The sequence below is a fragment of the Orcinus orca genome, chromosome 7 (genome assembly GCF_937001465.1).
Source record: "Orcinus orca chromosome 7, mOrcOrc1.1, whole genome shotgun sequence".
In the NCBI taxonomy this organism is placed as follows: Eukaryota; Metazoa; Chordata; class Mammalia; order Artiodactyla; family Delphinidae; genus Orcinus; species Orcinus orca.
This window is the reverse complement of record NC_064565.1, coordinates 119,723,279-119,744,227: the sequence shown is the minus strand read 5'-3', so window position 1 is coordinate 119,744,227 and position 20,949 is coordinate 119,723,279. Positions and strand designations below refer to the sequence as shown.

Here is a 20,949-nt window from a genome sequence, read left to right as displayed (position 1 = left end):
CCTGGACGAGATTATACAAGGGTGTGCCCAGATTTTACAAGCGATTTTCTTGCACTATGGTTTTACCTGTAATTTTATAATCAGACTAGAATTCATTCTTGTGCAGGACCCGAGAGCCACCTAGCTGAACCTCTCCCCCCAGGATTAATGGTGATCGAGTGTCCACTTCTGTTTGCTGCCCGGGCACACGTGCTCCTGGGTGCTCCAGGCTGCTGGCTCTACTGTCCCCGGGACAATCCCACCAGGGTTCTATTCCCTCTGAAATGCACTAGCTGTTGTCCGTACGCAGATGAATTGTAAATTGTTAGGTTCAAGAATGTGTTGCTGGGACTTTGTAATTATTTTCAGTGTTTAGTTTGATCGGGAGACAGCATCTTCTGTATGTTGTTTTCTAGGCAACAATATGTTGCTGTTGAGTTTGATATTTTCCGTTACAAAGGCATCACCGTCAACCTCTTTCACACCTCACGTCAGATCTTCAGCAAGTCTGATCAGCTCCGCCTTCAGTGTGCGGCCCAGGGCCATGTAGCTCCGCCCTCCACCCGCACGCCCTCAGAGCCCTCGCGCCTCTGGCCGCTGCGTCGCCACACCCACCCTGGCGCTTGGCTCCACCCTCTGGCTGGACCGACCTCCCGCAAACGTGGTTCATTCCCTCCCTCCCGACCCCAGATGGGTGCTGCGATGTCCACTCCTTTCTGGGCCAACACGTGCACTGAGTGCGTCCCCGCTGCCCAGCATGCTCTGGGCACCCAGGACACCAAAGAGGACAAGGGCACCGGGTCCCTGCCCTGGGGGGGGCCCACATTCCAGGAGGGAGAGCTGCTGTGTGGGGGAGGGCCACGGCTGCCGGCCTCCACAAGGAACTGTGTGCCAAGCCGAACCGCAGGTGCCACAACAGTGCCTCAGTACCGTCCACGGGGGACCCACCCGCAGGCCCCAGCGTCCGTCTTACACATGACCTGTGCCCGCACCACGGATGAAATCGGGCAGCCGCGGCTGCTGCTTGCCCCCAGCTCTCTGGGTGGTCGGCCACGGGCTCCGGAGATGGCCATGCCTGGGTCCGTCCCTCCCCGGCGTCTGTGGCTCTCTATCCCTTCCCCGGCGCGCTGGCCGGTGCTGCAGTGGTGCTGGATGACGTGGCAGCGGCAGGCCACCTGTGACTTTAAGGGAATGCTTTCAGCCACTGATTTCTTAAAAGGATACGCGGCATTCCATTCTACGGTTGTTGCGCTTTGGTCGTCCCAGCTTAGATCTTACCTCTCTGCTCCATTGATCTATCTAATGGATGCTGTGCCTCTGTGTATTTTTACTTGTGTGGTGAAGCATCTCCCCATCACCGCCACCCTCAGGCCATGGGCCCAGCGCTGTCCTCTCCGTCCCTTTCTCACGCGGAAGTTCAGCTGCGTCTCCAGTATATACGGGAACCCATCACCTCTCACCTTGCCCTTGGTGGTCCCTGCAGTGTCTGGGAGGCTGTGCCTCATGGACCCCTCCTTCGTGCCGGCCATTCCCCTCCCACATTGCCGTCCACGGAGACTCCGACCAGAGCAGGGATACAGCCAAGCCAATGGCCACCCCCTCAGGTCCCGAGTGCCTCGGGCAGCCGCCGGTCGGGATTTCAGACACAGGGGTAGCTTGGGCTCTTGGCTGTCCCTGGGGTCAGCTTTCCCCTTGACAGACTCAGAGCCGGATGGCACCCGGCACTGCCAGTGTGTGTGGAGCAAGGGGGGCCCCGTGCTAGGGGCTTCTGCAAAGCAAAGCTCCCTTTCCAGAAAGTTCTGTGATGTTGCTGAGACCCTCTGCCTGCTTCTGTTCTCTGAGCGTGAGGATGTGCCCCGAAATCCCACCTCCCTTCTCCCGGCCGCAGTGGGCTGGGCTGGCCGCTGGCCCCTTGGCTCTCTGCGAACTTGGAGTTCTGGTCGCTTAGGCCCCGCAGCAGGAAGACGGGCCCCAGGAAGCTAGGGAGGCTGTGTCCAGGCTGCACTCTGGGCCCGACCTGTGCCCCCGACGACACCCTGGACCTGGAGGAGGCTGCCCGCCCCTCCCTCGTGGGTCCCACCCCCTCGGGGGGTCGTGGCGTCGCTGGGACTGCTGGTCGCCTGCTGGAGGCTGGTGGGAGGGGAACGTCCAAGGTCGCTGGGGCAGCAGCGCTCGGGGTGAGACCGCCATCGGGGGGTGGGCTGAGGCCAGGGAGTACGGTGTGCGAGGCCTGGTGACTCTCCGGGACCTCGGTGCCCCAGAGGGAGGAGCTCCGAGGGCCTGGTGCTGGGTCCCTCAGGGGCTGTGCTGGGTGTCAGGGCCACGAGGGCAGGAGGGGGACCAGCCACGGTGGGGGGGGGGCACAAGGCAGCGATCGACGGGTCTAAGTGACGGGTCAAGTTTTGGCGGGAGGGGGTGCAGGGTCAGAGCTCAACGTTGAAACGCTCAGTCCTGGGCAGCTGCAGGAGGCGGAGCTGCAGAGAAGCGCACGCTGGCGCCGGGAGCACGTGGCAGGGCTGCCGGGGTGGACGCGTCAGCCGTGGGCGGTCACTGGAGCTGCGTGGCTGGATGGGGGGGTGCGCGGCCTCAGGGTCAAGTCCTGCGTGTCCCGAGAAGTTGAGGGGGAGAGCGGACTGCCCACGGCCTCAGGAAGGGGAGGCAGCACGGTGGGATTTCTCCTGCCCCGGGCAGCTGCGGAGGGGGTGTGTGTCCGTGTGTGTCCGCGTGTGCAGAGGCGGTCACTGCCAAGTAGGTGGAGGGCCGGGCTGCCCGGGGGCTGTGTCGCCGGGCAGCCGTGAGGGGTGTTTGCTGAGGCTGCTCCGACGTGCTCCCACCCCTGCCTTCTCACTTCCCCCAGCCACGCCCACCCTTCCTCTGGCTCAAGAGTGTGCCCGGATGCCCCCTGGCTCCCCTGCGACCCTCGCTCGCAGCTCCCCCCACTCCAGGCTCCTCTCGGCCAGCCACCTGGACGCTGGGGTCCTCCCTCAGGCTGGTAAAAGGGGCCCTGCCACGTGCCTCGCCCCAGGCCCACACCGGGGACACTTGAGGTGGGGCGGGGCGGGACGGCGCAGGGGGGCGGTGGCCCAGGGGGACCGTGGGCGACCTCAGAGCGAGGGTGGCGGCCGTGGCCTCCGGGGTCCAGACTCAGTGGAAGAGCAGCAGGCCAGAAGTGCAGTGAGGGAGGACGGCGGAGAGCGTGCGTGAAGGGGGGCGCGGTGCGGGCGGGGGAGAGAAGGGGCGGGAGTGCGATGGGCTGACGGCCCCTCCTAGGGCCCCTCCTAGAGCGGGGGAGGAGGGGTGCGGGGGACAGGCCAAGAGGATGCTATGAGGGGAGCCCATGTTCTCAGGGCATGAGCGGAGGGGACAGTGGGGGGTGGCGGGCCGGAGCCTCTGGGCCGGAGGGACCAGGCCGGTTGGTAGTACCCCGAGGGATGCCAGATAAGGTCTGGGGAGCAGCCCGGAAGCTGGGAAGGGGAGTCGGGGAGCCCAAGAGGGGCACAGCCTGGGAGGAGGCCTTGGGATGGGGAAAGGGCAGTGGCATTTGGCCGGGAATGTTGGTGGTTGAGATAAAGGGCCTGGAATTTGGGGTGCTGGGGTTCTGCCCAGAGCCAGCGTTCTATGCTCTGGAGAGATGGGGTGGGGGGCAGGGTGAGTCCCAGGAAGGATGCAGAAAACAAGTGCCTGGAACCTCAGGTTCCTTCCAGGCCACAGAGCCCCCGCCAGCCCCCGCTTGGAGCCTGGGGAGCTGGGCACCTGCCCCTCCCCCCTCCCGCCCGCTACCTCCTCCTCCTCCGGGTCCTGGGGAGGCTCCCAGCTTAGTTTCCTTTGTGGTTTGTGTTCTTGTTTTTAAAGAGACCACCCTCCACCCCCTTATAAGAGCTTCAAGGCCCTGGATCCGACCTAGTGCAATGCTGGAAATTTTAAAAAGTCAACAATAAAAGGAGCCCCTCCCCCTCCCCCCGGTGGGACAGGTGTCCGCACAAGCGTGTGGACACGCTGGCCTTGCCCAGGCCACCCACAGGTAGCTCCCTGTGGAGCTGGCTGATCTCTGCCCGTCACTGTGGGTCGGTCAGGCTGTCTGTGGCTTCCTGCATCCCCATGAGGAATGAACGGGGCCCAGGAGCCAAGGAGGGGGAGCCTCTCGCTGCCCAGCACCTGGCCTGGGGTGGGCAGGGCTTGGGAGCTCACGGGTGGTCCGGGGCCGGGCCCAGGGCTGCAGGGACAAGGCACAGAGACCCCCGAGGTGGGCGCCCTCCCTTCGTGCTCCTGACCCATCGGCTGTCACCTCCCCTGTGGACTCCTTTCCCCCGACAGGGAAAATACATCCAGCTCTGTTCACAAGGAAACCTTTGAAGCAACGTGGCAACGAGCCACAGAAGTCAGACCCTGAAGCTGCCACGCAAGTCGAGGTGCTTACGTTGCACCTACAGTCACGAGTGAGCGTCTGGGCGCCCACCTGCCTATACAGGGCTCCAGGAGGAGCTGGGCCAGCAGGAACGGGGACCACCCCAGGACTCATGGAGGGGTGGGCGGGTGAGCACGCAGTTGCTGCCCGGCAGGTGTCCAGGGAGGCCTGAGCTTCGCCCCAGGCCCAGCAGGAGCTGCGACCCCTGCAGGACTCCCTCCGTGGAGCTGCATTCTCCTCCCAGGGTGCGCCGCCTGGCCCCCCCGACCCCGTGCTGGGGGCCCAGCTCCCTGTACTCACGGGGCCCAGGGTCCTGGCTGCTGGTCCTTCAGTGGTCCAGGGCCCCAGGAGACAAGAGAAGCTTTGCGGAACATTTGACTGGCAGCCACTGTGGGCTGCGACACCCAAATAAAGTGACCCTCGGTGGCTGCCGCCTCTGCGTTGCAGCCTCTGGCTGAGGTGCCGGGCCCTGCACTCGGTGCGGTGCTGCAGAGGCCGGTGTCCAGGGGCTGCAGGGCCCCCCGGGGGCAAAAGTGGGTCTGGCAGCTTCACTCAGGGATCCCACGGGACTGCCTGGGGAAGGGCAGCGTGGCTGGGCAGGGGTCCGCGCTCTGGTGAGAGGAGCCAGGTGTGGCAGGGCTCTCTGTAGCACTGGGGGCTGACTGGACCATCAGGATGTCTCGCCAGGCTCGGCCTCAGGAGACGCTGGTCCCCGTGCCCTGATCTGGGCATCTCTGAGGCTACTTGGCAGGAACTGGTAACGGGAACCTTCCTGGGACACGTGTCTGGATGTGTGTGTACAGAGCAGGGGCGGTGAGGGTGGACGGCAGGGGGGACCCCGGTTGGGGGCAGGACAGCACTCTGCAGCCGTGGGCCACACCGCCAGGCGCGATCTGTGTCCGAACCCCTCCTGACCTCCCAACCGGCCACGGCCTGCTGTGCACGGCCCACGGCACACCCTTGCGGCCGGGCTGAGCACAGCGGGATCACTGCAGCCTCACGCGGTCTCCAGCCTTTTATTCATACGAGGACTCAAAGAACACACGTCACCTGCTGACACCGTGCAGCACAAGGAGACGGCAGGCCTGGCCGCCGCCTGGCCAGTGCCCGTGGCAGGGCCGCCCCTTCCAGAGACACATGTAGGGCAGGGCCGGAATGCAGGCCGCTCTGGGGCCGTCCTGGCACACGGGTGGTCACTGCCCCAGAGCCCCTGAGAGTTCAGCTAGCCCTCACTCGCAGGGAAGGAGGCCCCAGGCCCAGCCCCCTGCCCAGGCACGACAGGGTTACGATGGGGTGGGTGTGCCTGTGAGGCTGGGCTGCCGGCGGAGTGCAGGACCCCACACACCCCAGAAGCCCTAACCAGTGGCCAGGGGCCCCCCAGCCCCGTGAGGAAAAGCAAAGCAGCGCGAAGCAGCCTTCTCAGGGCCTGGGGGCTGGTGAGGACCACTCTCCCTGGTCATGGTGGCTTAACATCCCCCAGACCCTCAAGGACCACCCTCCTGTGCCCGGCTCCCTCTGTCGCCAGCCCCTCCCCAGGCCCTGTAGAGGGTAGGGCCCAGGAGGGTGGGCCCACAGGTCTACGGAGGGGCCCGGACAGCCTGAGTGAGCGGGAGTGCGCCCAGATCCCAGGGCCACGGAAGGTCGCCCGGGACCTTCAAAAGCATTTGGGGATGAGCTGAGAAAGCAGCTCTAGGTGAGAGGACGGGAAGCGCTTGCAGAGTACGCACGGCTGGAAAAGCCCTTAACTGTCAAAGCTCCCCGGGCCCTGCAGCTGGCGGGGTCAGGGAAGGGATGTCCCTCCGGCCTGCAGAGCTGGGTCTCGCTGGCCCTGAGCTGAAGTTTCACCAGCCACCCAGCATCTCTGTGGCCAGGTGACAGCCAGGGGTCACCTGCAGCCCTGGCCTGTGTCGCCCTGAGCTGGGACTGGCCCTGGGTCTGGGTGGAGACAGGGGGCAGGACAACGGCAGGTGGCACGTCCGCACAGCCCGAAGTCCCCTGTGGATGGGCAGGAGCCGCGGCCCAGCCCCGCACAGACGCAGCTGAGAGGTGGCTCTGGTGGGGGGGTGGGGCAAGGTTCATGCGTGATCTCAAAGGCCCCGTTAGACCCTAGACGGCGGGAACCCCGACGCCCTCTCAGGGATTCTTGGGCGCTGGGGGTGGGCCTGACTTTCAGACACCTGGAGGCCCCGGTGCTCGGCGGGGCAGGCGGGAGATGAAGGCGCGGCTCGCGCTCCGGCAGGACTCTGCTCGGGCCGCCTCCTCGCAGGCCCTGGTACTGCCGTAATGGCACAGGAGCTGGGGGCGAGAGACGGCACCGGCATCCCCGAGGTCCCTGAAATGCATGGCTTTTGGGGACGCCGTTCCCTGCTGACCTGAGGGCCTCATACAAAACTAAAAGCCAGGGTGGCTGGCACAGCCCCTCGCCCGGCCCCCAGCACAGTCACGGCCGCGGTTCCTCGCCGACCCTTCCTGTACCGTCTGGTTTTGGCAAAGTCAGTCCTTGGCCTCGGGCCCTGGGGCCGGGCAGTTACCGCCACCGGGGCCTGGCTGCTGAGAGCACCAGCGGGACGCCGGAGAGCAGCAGGAGGCGTGTGCAGGGCTGCGGGCGGCCCGTGGCCGACGCCTTCTGACCCTCTCGCTCGGAGAGGCCGGGCAGGGCGTGGCTCAGGGGCGTCCGGGAGCTGGAGCTCTTCCTGCCGACCCTCCGGCCACACTCGTCGTCGGGGCAGCCCTCGCCGCTGCCTGAGCCGCTGCCGTCATCACCTGGGGAGAAGAGGCGGCTCCAGTGGGCCCGCCCAGCCCTGGGGACCCCGAGAGCCACGTCCCTCCGCCTGGGCCTCGCGGGCCAGTGACGCCAGCTCCGCCCTGACCGCAGCACCCCGACCCCCTGGGCCTGCCGAGGCTGGGAGGACGTCCGGGCCGGGTCACAACTGTGCCCGGGGACAAGGGGCAGGGGGACTTTGTGACCACACCGGGCAGTGGCAGCGTCCTCAGAGCCACTGTGGAGGCCCGGGGGCTGGGAGGGCCCCATCCGCTGCAGCTTTCCCCGGCCGGGGGCTCTCCCTGGCGTTCTGGCACCAACCCTCAGCTCTCAGCCCCCAGGCCACCCCTGGCCCGCTCTCACTGGCGTCCTGGAAGTCCACGTCGTTGCCGTTGTAGGCGCCGCGCAGACGGTTGGTCGTGATCTTCAGCTGCATGATCTGCTGGCGGATGGCCATGTCGGGCTTGGTGATGTCCACCTCCACCTCGGGGTTGTTGATCTGGTTGGCCAGGCCGTCGCCCATCACCTCGGGCAGGTACCTGGAGGCCGGGAGGGCAAGCCCTGGGTCACTGCCCTGCTCCCCACACAGGGGCACTGCCCCAGCATGCCTGCCCACTCCCCTCCCCCCGTCAGGGCGGTGGCAAGCCTGAGACCCCCCCAGAGGCTCCAGGGGCCGACGGGAGCCCGTGCAGACCCCACTGCAGTGGGGTGAGGATGCGCTGAGCATGGCGCCTGCTGTGGGGAGCTGGCACAGGGCAAGGACTCAGCCCTCATCCCAGCTCTGGGTCCCGTTGGGTGTCCCGCGTCAGGTATGGCCCTATGCACACAACATCTGGTGCCCCAGACTGGCAAGGGGCCGTGAAGGAGGGACGGAGTGTGTCAGCCAGGGGCACCTACCGACCCTTGGCCACCCCATTCCAGCAGCGGTCATCGCTGGCCGCGCTCATGGCCAACTTCTCACTGCACAGCGTCCCCGGGAGGCTGATCCAGAAGTCCTGGGCATCTCGGAGCTGGGCCTTGGCCTCGGAGACCTGCAGGGCAGCAGTCAGGCCCCTGGGCGCCCCGGCCCAGCCTGCCCTGGACCCCCAACCGCTTCCCCCCAGGGCCTGCCCGGCTGAGGGGCCCCTCACCAGCTTCTGAAGCGTGCCCGCGGGTGGCTTCTCCGGCAGCGCCAGCTTGCCCCGGCGCCGCTTCTCCTCGGGCTCGGGGCCCTGGGGGTTCACCTTGGGGTTCCCGCAGCCCTGGATGACCTGGGGGGAGAACGCAAGTGTCCTGGAAGGGTACGAGGCCGTATCCGGGGCGCCCACCCTCGCCCACTGCATGCCCCTGCCTGCACCTTGGCTGTGAGGGTGTCGCTGTTGTCCTGTAGGGCGCTGATGGCCTCTGCCAGCCACAAGTGCACGCCGCCGATGACGCTCTCTGCGCCCGTCGGGCCCCAGAACTTGTCTGTGATGAGCACCATGGAGTCTGGCACGGGCGTGAGCACACACACAGGGGGCACTTTGTACGTACGCGCACTGGCTCACCACGTGCTACCACACACACGGCAGCTTGTACGAGACGATATATCTGTATGTCGGCTCACTTCAGGCCAGCCCGTGTACACGTTAGCGCCTGTGTGTGTCGGCACACGTACACCTGGCCCACCACATGCCTATGTTACCTCACATAGTTTTCACGTTGGCTCGAGGCATGCCAGCACACGTCCACGTTAGCACGTGTCTCAGCACGAATGTGGGCTGGCCCACGTGTCAGCACGCGTTAGAACTTACACATCTCGGTATACAGGCACGCTGAACCCTCCCGTCAGCTCACGTGTGTCACCGTGGATGCACGCGCGCTCACCTCGCAGCAGGTGTACACACTGTGGCACATCTGTGTTGGCACAGCTGCTTGGTGACCCACGTCACGTCGGCACCCCTCAGAGCTGGCCCACCCCAGGGCAGCAACGCACACGTTAACTCACGCACGTGTTGGCACGTACGCGCTCAGTGGAGAAGGGCAGGACTGTGACCCCGCAGGGCTCCCTCCCGGGCAGCTGCCCACGTTGCAGTCTGTTCGGGACGTTCGGGGGGCAGCTTGTTCCTCGCCCCAGAGACCGCCTGCTCCAGAGGACAGGCCCGGTTTTGCACGCCCCCAACCCCCCTTCCCGCACGCGGTGACGGCAGTGGGAGCTCACCCAGAAGGTTCCTCCACTCGGCGTCCAGGTCAGCCTGGTTGGCCAGGCAGCCCTTGAGCACGTTGCGGCAGTAGTCGGGGCAGGGCCGGGCGCCAGGCACCCCCAGGCAGTGGGCACAGTACACCAGCTTCATGACGGCCCGTGAGCACTCCGGGCTCAGGGGCACCTGGGGAGGCAAGGCAGCCTGAGCGCCACCCCGCAGCAGGTGTGCAGCCCCACAAGGCGCGCCCGGGTCCTTCTCAGATGACCAAGCAGGCCTGCTGGCCATGGTGGGGCTCCGTCTAATAAGCGATACACTCACAGTGCCGCGACTCCCCGGGGCACCGCGGTCACGAACCCTCCCAGGGAAGCGGGAATACCGCCCACCACGCAGCTGAATGGATGGAGGCTGGGGCTGTAGGTGACTCGTTAGGGACCCCAGTGGGGGTGGAGGTGGCTCACGATGCCCTCCCACACCCGACGCTGGTGGGTCTGACACGTGCGAGCTGCCCGACGGGGCCAGGCATCCCTCGCCCCGGCCTCGGAGCACACATCTCCCTCATCCCCCGTCTCCCGTCCACCTGACCCCTGGAGCTGGCTCAGCAACCAGCCGCAGCCCTCTTCCCTTCCCTTTCTGCCCGGGACCGGCCTGGCCATCGCTGCCCCGAGCAGAGCTCGCATGCTGGATCCTCCCACCCGCCCGGGTGGGGGGTGGAAGGGGACACCGGGAGTCCCAGGGCCCCGGGGTGGGGCGCGGGGACGTGCGGCAGGGGGCGGGGCCTCCGCGCGCACCTGGGCCACCTTCCGGACCACGTCGCTAGCCACGCCCAGGCCCTGCACGAAGGCGCGCGCCGCCACGAAGGCGCGGGTGGCGCGCAGGCGCAGCTCGCGGGGGGCCTCCCCGAAGGGCCGCAGCGGCTCGGCCTGCTTGCCCAGGCAGTCCAGGTAGTCGTCGGGCAGCAGCAGCTGCGGGTGCAGCTGCCGGAAGAGGCGCTCGAGCAGGCGGGCCCAGAACTCGGCCAGCGTCTCCTCCAGGTGCAGGTTGGCGCCGCGATAGTAGAGGCGCAGCTCGGCGTACAGGTCGCGGAAGGCCTTGGCGTTCTGCACGTACAGCTCCCCGAAGGCGCCCGGGAAGGTCTCCTGCAGCGCCCGCTCCGAGTCGTTCAGCAGGCGCTGGAAGTGATCTGCGCACGGGAGGCGGGCGTCAGGCCTTCCCGGAGCCCCCTGCCCACCCCGCGTGCTGTGGCAGCGCGACCGGCATTAAGGGGGCTCTGCCGGGGACCCCCGGTGCTGTGAGAGTCATCAGAGCCTGCACGGGCCCTGGGTGCCCACCCCCACGGGGCTCTGAGACCTCCCCCTCCTGGCCCGGAGCCTGGGCATCCAGAATCCATTTCTGAGCTGGGCCTTGAGCAGGGGACACACGGTGCCTCACTGCCCCCCGAGATCACCTGGCAAGGGTCTGTGTGGAGGGGCAGGAGGGTGCTCTGAGTCGGGGTGGGGCCCACTGGGGGAAGAAGGCCCAGGGCGTCCCTCGCCTGCTTTCCCTCCCAGCAGCTCTCCTTGCGTCCCTCCCCCTCCCCGTACCCCGGCCTCTGACACCCAGCCAGGCCCCCTGCCCTGGGGGTGTGCCTCTGCACTCTCCACCCCGCCCACCTCTGAGGCTCTCCTGGGCTTCCTGCCCTCCCCCTCCGTCCTCATCTCTCTCGGACGCCCTCTCTCTGGTTTTGGAAGCTGGACAGCCTGAGGGTCTGGGGAGGGTCTCCGCAGCCCTCGGGATGCACCCAGAGTCTCGGAGGGGGGTGCCGAGGCGGGGCATGAGCGTGGGCCGCAGACCCCTGTGGTTTCAGGGAAATACCTCTGGGCCCCGTGTGCTGAGAACGAGGCCCCTAACGCCGTCCGCCCCTTTCAGCAGGGAGACGGCAGGGTCCATAAGCACACAGACCGTCCACTCAGACACTTCCTCGAGAGCTGTGGCCAGCCCTCCCCACACAGGCCCCAACTCGGGTGTCCAGGGACACACGGCCAGGTTGGCTTTGCTCTGAGGCGTGGTGGACATTAGGCCTCTGGCTCTCGGACCCGTGTCTACACCCACCCCACCAAGACCCTCCCGCAGCTCCGGCTGTGCCCCTGCAGCTCCCCAGGAGGGAACTGTGGGAAGGAGCGGATGGTCCAAGCTCCCATCCAGCTCCCGCCGCGGGACTCCGGGTCCTGGTCCCCACACCAGCCTCCAGCCCAAACGGGCAGTCTGTAGCTCATCGCTAGCCCAGCAGCACACAGGGTGGTCGCGGGGCCCCCAACCCCACGGCCAGCCTCCAGCCCCATCTTTTGAGCAGGGTCCTGCTCTGAGCCAGGACGCTGGCAGCCGGCCCAGAAGGTGTGGCGCGTGAGCGTGGGCCCCGTGTCCTGGAACACAGCCACCCGAGGCCCTGCTACACGCAGGTCCCAGGCGCACTTCAGACGAAGGCTCTGAGACCCCTGCCGCTGGTGGCCAGGTAAGGACTGCTCCCGGGGTACAAGGCACGGGGCAGCCGGAGCAGGCACGACAGTGGGGCTGAGGTGCGGGGCGGGAAGCGGCATGCAGAGGGGCAGGTGGAAAGGACTCTCGGGGTGGGGGGGCACAAGTGGGCCTGGAAGCGGAAAAGGAGTCGCTTTTAACACAGATTAGTGTCCCGAATGGATGCTGTGCAGGCTCTGACATCAGCTGTCACTTCTGGGGCCCCTCCCACCAGCGCCCGCCATCCCCTCCGAGGTGCCCGCTGTCAGCGTCACAACGTCATCCCGCCATCCCTTGTTTAGGGGCCCAGACACGACGAGAGAGCTGGTGAGGGGCTGGGAATAGGTGACTGACACACACAGCTGAGCTGGAGGCTCGAGGGCCACGGCAGGGGCCCCGAACTCCTTGTGCCTCCACCCAGCACCCTGCAGCCCCGGCCTGGCCCCCGATATCAGTCCTCACGCTGAGCCCCCCAGCTCCAGACCACCTGGTGGCCAGTGGCAGGTGCCTAGGAGAGCTCTGGAGGGCAGAGGGTCCCCTCTGAGGGCCTGATGGAAGGGGCAGGCTGCCTCTCCCCAAACGTGCATGCCTTGGGGTGCATGGAGACCTGCAGGTGACCCCCAGTTCACGGATCCCTGCACGCGGCCAGTGCTCTGCTACTACGTCCCCTCTGACCCTGCCTCACTGCGAGAGGTCCCCAAGTGCCCAGCCCCCCGCCGTGAGTGTCCTGCGGCCCCGGAGCCCCTCACCGTCAAAGCCCCGCAGCTGGGCGGCCAGCGTGGCCTGCAGGGCCCGGCCGCTGTCCAGGAGCGCCGTCTCCAGCTCGGCCCGGCTGCGGTTGGCCAGGTTCTCCTCCATCTCGCTGGTGCAGCAGGTATAGCCCTGGGGGCAGATCCGCAGGTGCTCACCTGTGGGGAGGGGCTGGCGTGAGGGAGAGGAGGGCTATGGGAGGCTGGGGGGCGGGGCACCAGGAGAACGGGCCTCGCGGCCGGTGGGCTCTCCAGCAGAGAGGGGACGTGATCGGCACGCGGGTGGGGCTGCCTGCCAGGGTTGGGGGAAGGCAGGCCCGGCTCGGGGCAGCGCCTGGGGTGGGCCGTGCAGCCCTCAGCACAGGGCACAGGAGCAGGGCTTCCTCTGCAGAATCCCACCTCCAGGCCTCCTGGGGCAAGCCCCGGTGGGGATGGGTGTAGAGCAGGAGTGCGGAAGGCTGAGCCCTCCTCCACGCCCCCTGCGTGTGAGGAGGGCCGCCCCAGGGGCCCTGAGCAGCTCAGCTCACGCCTGGACCTCAGCACAGAGAGGCCTCAGGTCCTGTGGGGGGGGCACGGGGGGCTGCCAGGTTCGAGGCTCACAGCGGAAGTGCCCAGGCCTGCCCGGCGCCCCTCCCTGACCCCAGTGCGGGGTGCCAGCTCCCACTGAGGACAGCAGCCCCTGCAGGCCACCCACCCGCAGCTCCGGGCCGGCCAGAGGCAGTGGCCCCCCAGGCCGAGGCCCACCCCGTCAGGACAGCCCGGGCACAGGTCTGCTGGGGCCCTGCTGTGAGACCCGCACCCACCTGGCAGGACACACCGAGCCCCCTCGGGTGTGCGCACCCTCCTCTGTACCCTCAAAGCCCCCATCACCCCCGTGCCGCCGCCCGGGCGCGGGCTCCCGGCAGCACTGCTTACAGCAGCGCTGGGACGTGACTGAGGTCGCTTCCCCCACTCTCGTGGTGCAGGGCGCACCTTTGAAACTGTGCTGGTCCCCGTTCTGAGGTGGGTGCTGTGAACCCACTTTACAGACCAGGAAACTGAGGCTGGCAGAGACGCCGGTTCCTGTCTGAAGTCACACAGTCAGGGGCCGAGTGGCTCAGGCCGCTCAATTTCAGGCCCCCACGGCCACTGGGCTGCCTCACAGCCCCCCAGGCCCACTCCCCACAGGCCGCAATTCCTGACTCTAAGCGGGGCAGGGCATGGAGGGAAGTGGACGCAGGGGTCTGGCCCGGACAGGGGCTGTGTGGGGCTGGAGTCGAGGGCTCGCCCGGTGCGGCCGGCACAGTTGCAGGGGGTCGTGGAGCAGCCTGGGCAGAGCTCTCTGGGTCCCGAGGCTGCCCTGAGGGGTGGGGGGCTGCAGGGTGGGCAGCGGCCTCCAGCGGAGGCCTTGCCCGGGGGAGAGGGGTGGGTAAGACCAAGTCATTCTCCGCAGGCTGAATTAACCCTGGAGAGCCTGCGGGGGTGGGGGGGTGCTTAGGTCACACTTAAGTCTGAGCGTCCTCCTCTCCTGCACACGCCCCGGGGAAGCAGGGACAGGTGCAGAGGACAGAGTCACCCTATGGCCTGTCTGCAGCTCTGTGCCCATCAGTGTAACAGCCAGGAGAGGGCAGCGGTGCCCCAGGCGCGGTGGGAGGGGGCAGAAGGGCGCTGGCTGCACACTCCGGTGGCACTCGAGGACGTGAAAGAGGCTCGGTGGGGAGGAAGGAGGGCGGGGGGCAGAGGCAGGAAGCGCAGCTCCTTCCCCCTTTTCCCTCACAAACCTGCCCCCAGGGCCTGCTGTCTAAGGGGCGCTGTGGTCTCCACCCTGGAACAGGGCTGACTGTGGGGTAGATGTCGGAGCTCATGTGCCTATGCCCTGCAGAGCCCCAGGCCCGCGGGGTGGGGAGTCAGGGGTCTGGGACCTGCCCCCTGCCCCGGGTTGAGTCAGGCCTTTCTGGCCACGTGCGGGTCTCACGGGAACCAGCTGGGGTGGAGGGACAGAGCCTGGCTCCCCAGGGCCTGGCAGAGAGTAAGCACCCCCATCCCTGCCCTCCTTCCTTCGGGGGGTGGGGAGGGCTGGGACCCGAGGACGTCCCCAGAGACAGTTCTTCCTCTCGGCTGCCCTTGCTGACGCTGACCCGTGGCCCTGCACCATCGCCAGCAGGGGGCAGCTCACAGACCAGGACGAGGGTCCCCCACCTGGCGTCGTCCCAGCTGGTAGAGCCGGGCAGACAGTGGACCCGTCTCCCTGATGGTGGAGGCTGTGCAACAGGGCCGTGTGCACCCAGCCAGGAGGGGCCTGGGCCCTGACCGCCTTCCCCCTGGCAGGGGCCGGGAGAGCACCCTTGGCGAGGACCCTCCCCTGCTGCTTGGGACCAGCGGGCCGTGGTGGTGCCGGGCTGGGGGTCGGGGGCTGAACTGGGTACGTGCCCTGGGGCTGGGAGCGGCTGCAGGTGCCAGCCTAGGCTCAGCTGTGACAGGCACCCAGGCCAGGTTGGATGGGTCACAGGGCAGCAGCGGGCAGGCAGGAGAGGCAGGAGGGTGCAGGCTGTCGAGGTGGCCTCCCCGGCTGGCCGCCCTCCCTCCTGAACCTTCCATTCCTGCAGGCAGGAGAGAGGCGAGGACAAAACACCCAGGACCCCCTTTTCTCAGGCCGGCTCCTTGGCAGTGTCGGGCCCACCCACCGCTCACAGCCGTGAGCCGCCCCCCCTCGCCCCCCCCCCCCGCCCTTGGCCTCCCCGCCCCTCCCCCGCCCCCGCCGCCTCCCTGCGGCGCCCCCTCAGCCCCGCCTGGCCACCTCGTCCAGCCAGCCCGGTGACCTGCGCTGTTCCGGCCGCCCCAGCACAGCCCCCGTCCCTCCCTCCCTCCTCGGACACACACGGGAGTGAAGACACGGAGCCAGAGCCCGGGCGCCGGCCTGAGGCCCCGGGCAGGCTGGGCTGAGGCTCCCCGAGCCCGCGGCAGGGCAGACGCGGTGGCCGCTGCTAGTCGGTGGGCAAGGCCCTGGCCCAGCTCGGCCTGGGCCCGCGGGTCATCTGTCGGTCCTGGACATCAGCCGGGCAGAGGTGGGCTCTGCAGGGCACCTTCCCAAAAAGCAAGTCTGCTCCCTGATCTAAGCCGCACGGTTGGAGGGGGGTGGGGCCTGCCAGAGGGGAGGTGAGCTCCCTGATCCTGGAAGTGTGCAAGGCAGACTGATAAAATCCCCCTCTCGTCATTTCACACCTCCACCCCCAAACCCTCACCTCTGGAGAAAGGGGGGCACTCGGGCCAGGCAGGAGGGCATGGCTGGCATCCTGTCCATTTTAGAGCTGCCCAGTCCCACCCTCCGGTCACCCCCCCCCCCCGCCCTTTCCCCTCCCCACTGGGAGGCATCAGCCTGGCCCCTCTTCCCACTGCCCCCTCCCATCTGCACTGAGGCTTCTCCCCCAGCTGGCCAGTGGCGGCCCCTCCTTCCTTCCTCAGTCTGTTGCTGGTTTTTCAACAGCAGACTACATCCTTCTAGAACTCTCCCTTCCCTCAGCCTTTGGGACACCTCCTCTCGAGATCCCAGGTTTTTCGGGAGGAAGAGGGGAAGCTCTTCCATGGCGCGTTTGCTCCCCCATCCCCAGTCTCTCTAGAGCCTCTCCTCTAGGCCCGGCCCCTAGGTCCCAAGTCTCCAAACCCCCGGCCGCCCTCCCCAGGTTAAAACACCTGCACTCGCTTCCTACCCCGCCCCCCCAGCAGTTCCTTCTCTTGCTGGATGGCAGACCACGTATCCGCCTTCTTCCCCCATACTCAGACCTCCGGGGGGCACCCCAGATTCCGGCTTCTCCTCAGCAAGTCCCATCAGCCTATGGCTTAAACACCTTTAAGCCTCACACCTCCTGCCACCTGCTGACACAGCCGCAGTTCCCAGCCCTCCTAAGGGCACAAGCAGCCTCCTGATGGCGTTCCCACCCAGCAGGCCCCCCACCGGCTCTGCAGACCCAGTGCTTTAGCCCAAGACCCCACCCCAACAGGGATCCCCATCACCAGTGCTGGATGCAGACCTCATCTGTCCGGGCCCAGCCTGGCAGCCGCTCCTGACTGGTGGCCCCAGAGCCCTCCCAGGAGGCTGCAGAGGGAAGATGGCGCGACACCGAGCCGTCTCTCCAGAAGCTTCTGCAGCGCACACGGGGGTACGCAGACCGCCTGCTCAACTTGCCTTTAAAGCCACATCCCAGATGCTCTGCACCGACAAATCCTGCCGCCCCTAGAATACTCTCAGCAATTCGGTGCAGGCAATTAGCCGCCCTGGCCTCCCAGGACGGTGCTGGAAGGCAGCTCTGTGGCCAGTTCTAGGCACCCTGGCCTCCAAAACACGAGGGAGAGGCCCAGGTCTGGAAAAGCAGTTAGGGGGCTGCGTCCCTACCCCTCCCTTCTTCTCAGCTCTGGACCCCAGCCGGCCTGCTGAGGGGGTGGGGCGTGCAGAAGGCTCTCCCCAAGCACGTGACCCTTCTTGGGACAACTGCCCATGCCCACTCCTGCTCCTGGACCCCTTCCAGCTCCAGTGGGCGCTGCAGGACCCTGCTGCGGGGGGGGGGGGCACTGGACAAATAACCCGAGGTCCCCTGGGCACCGCCCACAACCCGAGCTCCGGATCTTCTTTCCTCATCTCCTCACTCCGCCCCACGCCCCCGCCCCGGCCCCGACCAAGAAGCGTTTGTCCCTGGCCAGTCTCTGTCGCAGGGTTACCCCGAGCACCTAGAGTCCATGCAGGGGGGCAGCCTCAGACCCACCTCAGACGGGACATTTCAACCACCATCCTCCCCCGCTCCTAACGCGGCAACAAAACCCGTAACCCCTCCTGCCCCGCTCCCAGCGCGCTTCTCTACCCCTCACCGGCCACCTCTCCGCCGGCCCTAAGCCCCTCCACCATTCCGGCCACGTGACAGCATCACCAAGGCGGCCCTCTGCCGCCGCTGCGGAGCCTCCGTCACGCACGGGGACCGAAACTGAGGGGTCTCGGCTGCGACACCTCTGCGCTCGGCGGGAGGGGTCCGCCCCTCAGGCTCGCCAGGGGTCCCGCTGCCCAGGGGCTGCGTCGCTGGCGGCGGGACAAAGACCGAGCGACCGGGCGCCAGTCGCTGCCGGCCAAGGACCGAGGGCCCCACGGCGCGGCGCAGGAGCCGGCGCGCGGGGGTCTGGAGCGGCGGCCGAGCTCCTGGCTCCTGGCGCAGCGAGCAGGGGGCGCTGGCGCAGTGGGCGCGGCCGCGCAGAGAGCAGGGGGGCCGCGCCGCCGGGGCCTGCGGCAGGCGAAGGGGGGCGGGCAGGAGGGCGACGCGATTGGCGGGGAAGGGGCTTGCCGCAGTGGGCGCGGCAGGCCCTGGCGGGGGTGGCAGGAGAGGGGGGCTCGCAGGGGCTGCCGCAAGCGAAGGGGAGGGGAATGGGTTTGACGGAAGAGGAAGGGGGGCTTGCTGCAGGAAGAGATGGGGGCGGGGAGGGGTGGCAGGGGCGCTGCGGGGATACAGCGGGGGGCACGCGAAGATGGGGTGAAGGTGGGGAACTGAGGGGAGGAGAGGTGGGTTGGTGATGGGCGCACTGAGGATGAGGGATCGATGGGGTGGGCATGGAGACTGGCGAGGGGGCTCATGATGGGAAGGGGATGGAGAAATGGATGAGGACGCAGACGAGGGCTTGTGGTGAGGGTGAGGGTGAGGGTGAGGGCGGGGTAGCATGGACTGAAGGTGGGGTTCTGGCGGTGGTGATGGGGGACGACAGCGCTGGAGATGAAGATGGCTAGGAGGAGGGAGTGGAGGTGAGGGTAGTGGGCCTGCGGATGGAGATGCGGTGGGCCGGCGGAGATGGAAATGGGTATAGGGCGGGCGGCCGGCTGGGCCCTGGCGGGGTCACCGGCTTGGATCCCAGCTCCGCGGACGCCGCCCGGGCTTAGCCCGAAACCCCTTCTCGGCGGCGGCTCCGGCGGCGGCGTCCCCAGCTGCGGTGGTGGCGGCGGCGGCGGTCCGGGCGGGCGGCGCGCGACGCCGGGTGCGAGCGCGTGGGGGGCTCGGGGTCCGCGCGTGGGGGGCTCGGGGTCCGCCCGTGGAAAGGCGGATGAGCAGGATCGGGTTGGAGAGCTTGGAGGAGGTGCGCGGAACCGCAGCCGAGCGGGACCGGCTGGAGGACTCCGCGGCCGCCTCCCAGGGCGGCACTACAGCCGCACTGGCGCGCACCGTGGAGGGCGGCGGCTCCCCGCGCGGCGACGCGCCTCCTCCCGCTGCCCCCGCCCCGCTGCGCTCGGCACCGCCCCCGTCTCCCAGGAAACCGCCGCGGCCGCCCCGCACCCCTCCTGCCGCCGGCTCGGCAGCCGCGCTCAGCCCCCGAGCTTCCCACGGCCAGAGGCCCACCCGGCGCCCGCCAGGCTCCTGCCGCCCTGCCCTACGGGGGGCTGCGCCCCATTTGGAGTCTGGTGGGCAGGGGAGCCAGGGCCCATCCCAGAATGGTGATGGGAGGGGCGTCAGCTCTCTTCTCCGAAGGAGAGTGACAGCCCACTGCCTGAGAGTCCCCTCTCCGCATGACAACGACCAGATCCCTACTGCTGTCTGGGCACTCAAGGGCCACCATCGGTCACTCCCGTATCCTCTCCCCGCCCTCTCCAGCCCCCAGCCTCTGGCCTCAGGGACCTGGGCCTCCGTCCTAACGTCCTGATCTGCTTCCCTAGGAAATATCAGACCGCGCCTGGCCACGCCCTCCTCTGGCTCAGCCACCTCCTCCTCCTGGCTCACCCTCCCACACCCAGGACCAATCCCCTCCACTCGCTGCAGCCCCAGCCCTGCTCCTTGCCTCCGCCGTGCCTGCCAGACCCACTGGAGAAACCACCCACTGAGTCCCCCTTCCCGCAGTGCCGCCGCGCCGGGTCCCCCCCTCCCCCGCCCCCACCCCGGCCAGCCCGCACAGGGACACGGAGACACGCGCCGCACAGGTAGCTCTGGAGCGAAGTACCCTCTCCAAGGCGGCCCAGAACACCGAGGGCCCCCGAAGAAGGGGGTTCCACCAGGTAGCTCACAAGGCCGCTCTCTGCTGTCTGGTTCCTGCTCAGGGACCCCCCCCCCCCTTGAGTAGGCCACCCTGCCGGCAGGCACCGGGCTTGGGGGTGCCTTGGCGAGGCGGTGGGCCCCCCGGAGGTGGGCCTGGAAGCAGCTCTGGCTCAGAGGCCAGGCCTCTTCCCACTGGCCTCCCCACAGTGCTTCAGGGTTCAGGGCTCACACCGGGCCTCAGAACAAACTGGGGATGAAGGCGCGTCTTCTGTGCCCGCGACCCCAGGTCTTGGTTGCAGGACAGGAGGCCTCTCGTGGGGCCTGGGAGTGAGATGCTCCCTGGAAGCCTCACCCCCCAGGCCAGGCTCAGCGCTGATTCCTCATCCTTGGCCCAAGCCCAGCTGCAGAGGACACTCCCCCAGGACTCTACACAGCCGTCCCTGACAGGGGCCGGGGGGGAGCTCTGGGCTCCGTACAGCTCTCCCATTTAGCTTGCCCGTCCACCCAACCTCTGGGCCAGGGGGGCAGCCCAGGAGATGGACCGATGCCGCCTGCCTCTGCCGTGTCCACCGAGGAGATCCTGGAATAGCAGGAGGGGACCCTGCGGCCCAGGGGTCCTCTCAGCCAGTTTCCCCCAAAGACCCAACGCAGGCCATCCATCCACACTGGGAAGGCTGAACGGGCAGAGGGCACAGACGCTTAGCTGGGCCGGAACATAGAGCAGACCCCTGAGTGCCACTGAGGGAGCCCTCGGGGACAGGCTTAGGCCCAGGCCCATGCCCAGCACCGGCTCCATAAATGCAGAGGGGAAGGAACAGAGGGGCTCAGCCGCTCACCTCCCCACAAAGCCTGGCAGCCTCTCTGAGGTCACGGCCATCCCTGCTGGCATCCGCTCTGACCTGCTGCTTCCACTAACCCCTTGGTCTCACGCACCCTTCTCCCCTGCCCTGCTCTCTTTCAAGGCCCACTCACCTCTCCCTTCCTCCAGGAAGCCCTCCAGGTGCCTCTGGGCAGAAGCACCTGCCTAGCCTCTAACCTCCCTGACCGTGCGCAGCCCTCCCTGGGGGCTTTCCGACTGGTCCCCCTTCTCAGCAGCAGCAGCAGAGCTGCTCGGCCTGCTGGTGGGAGCCTCCTCTCCTCTTGCCTCCTCTCCTCTCACCTCTCTGCCCAGCGTCCAGGCTGGACCTGGTGCTGAGTGACAAATGTACAAAGAAAGGATCTCTGTGTAGTGTTGGCATTCAGGGAAAGGGGCTTCACAGCAGCGCTGCCCCAGAGCCGCAGCCTCAGACCTCCCCCTCCCCTGGAAGGCCAGCACCCCCCTCCGGCCCGACCCCTCCCCAGAGGCGGCCCCTCCCCAGAGGCGGCATGACAGCCATCTGCATGCTGGTGCGAGGGGGGCCGCGGGTGACTTCACAGTCCACAAGGACTC

General features: G+C 67.7%; 1 protein-coding gene across 3 annotated transcripts in view; it reads right to left on the bottom strand.

Annotated features, from left to right (window-relative positions):
• Nucleotides 1-5,384: 5,384 nt before the first annotated feature.
• The window catches only part of GPC1 (glypican 1), a 29,460-nt gene continuing 13,895 nt past the window's right edge, over nucleotides 5,385-20,949 (bottom strand). The window contains exons 1-9 of one of the 3 annotated variants that reach the window (XM_049711991.1): nucleotides 17,386-17,870; nucleotides 12,547-12,705; nucleotides 10,096-10,487; nucleotides 9,325-9,490; nucleotides 8,482-8,612; nucleotides 8,276-8,395; nucleotides 8,043-8,176; nucleotides 7,509-7,684; nucleotides 5,385-7,147 (exon numbers count right to left, since the gene is read on the bottom strand). In XM_049711991.1, the coding sequence (XP_049567948.1) occupies nucleotides 6,912-7,147; nucleotides 7,509-7,684; nucleotides 8,043-8,176; nucleotides 8,276-8,395; nucleotides 8,482-8,612; nucleotides 9,325-9,490; nucleotides 10,096-10,487; nucleotides 12,547-12,705; nucleotides 17,386-17,422 (1,551 nt within the window). In that variant the 5' untranslated portion in view covers nucleotides 17,423-17,870 and the 3' untranslated portion in view covers nucleotides 5,385-6,911. Of the gene's footprint in view, nucleotides 7,148-7,508; nucleotides 7,685-8,042; nucleotides 8,177-8,275; nucleotides 8,396-8,481; nucleotides 8,613-9,324; nucleotides 9,491-10,095; nucleotides 10,488-12,546; nucleotides 12,706-16,553; nucleotides 17,356-17,385; nucleotides 17,871-20,949 lie in introns of those variants that run through there. The other 2 variants (XM_049711992.1, XM_004262535.4) reach the window with 2 other exon arrangements.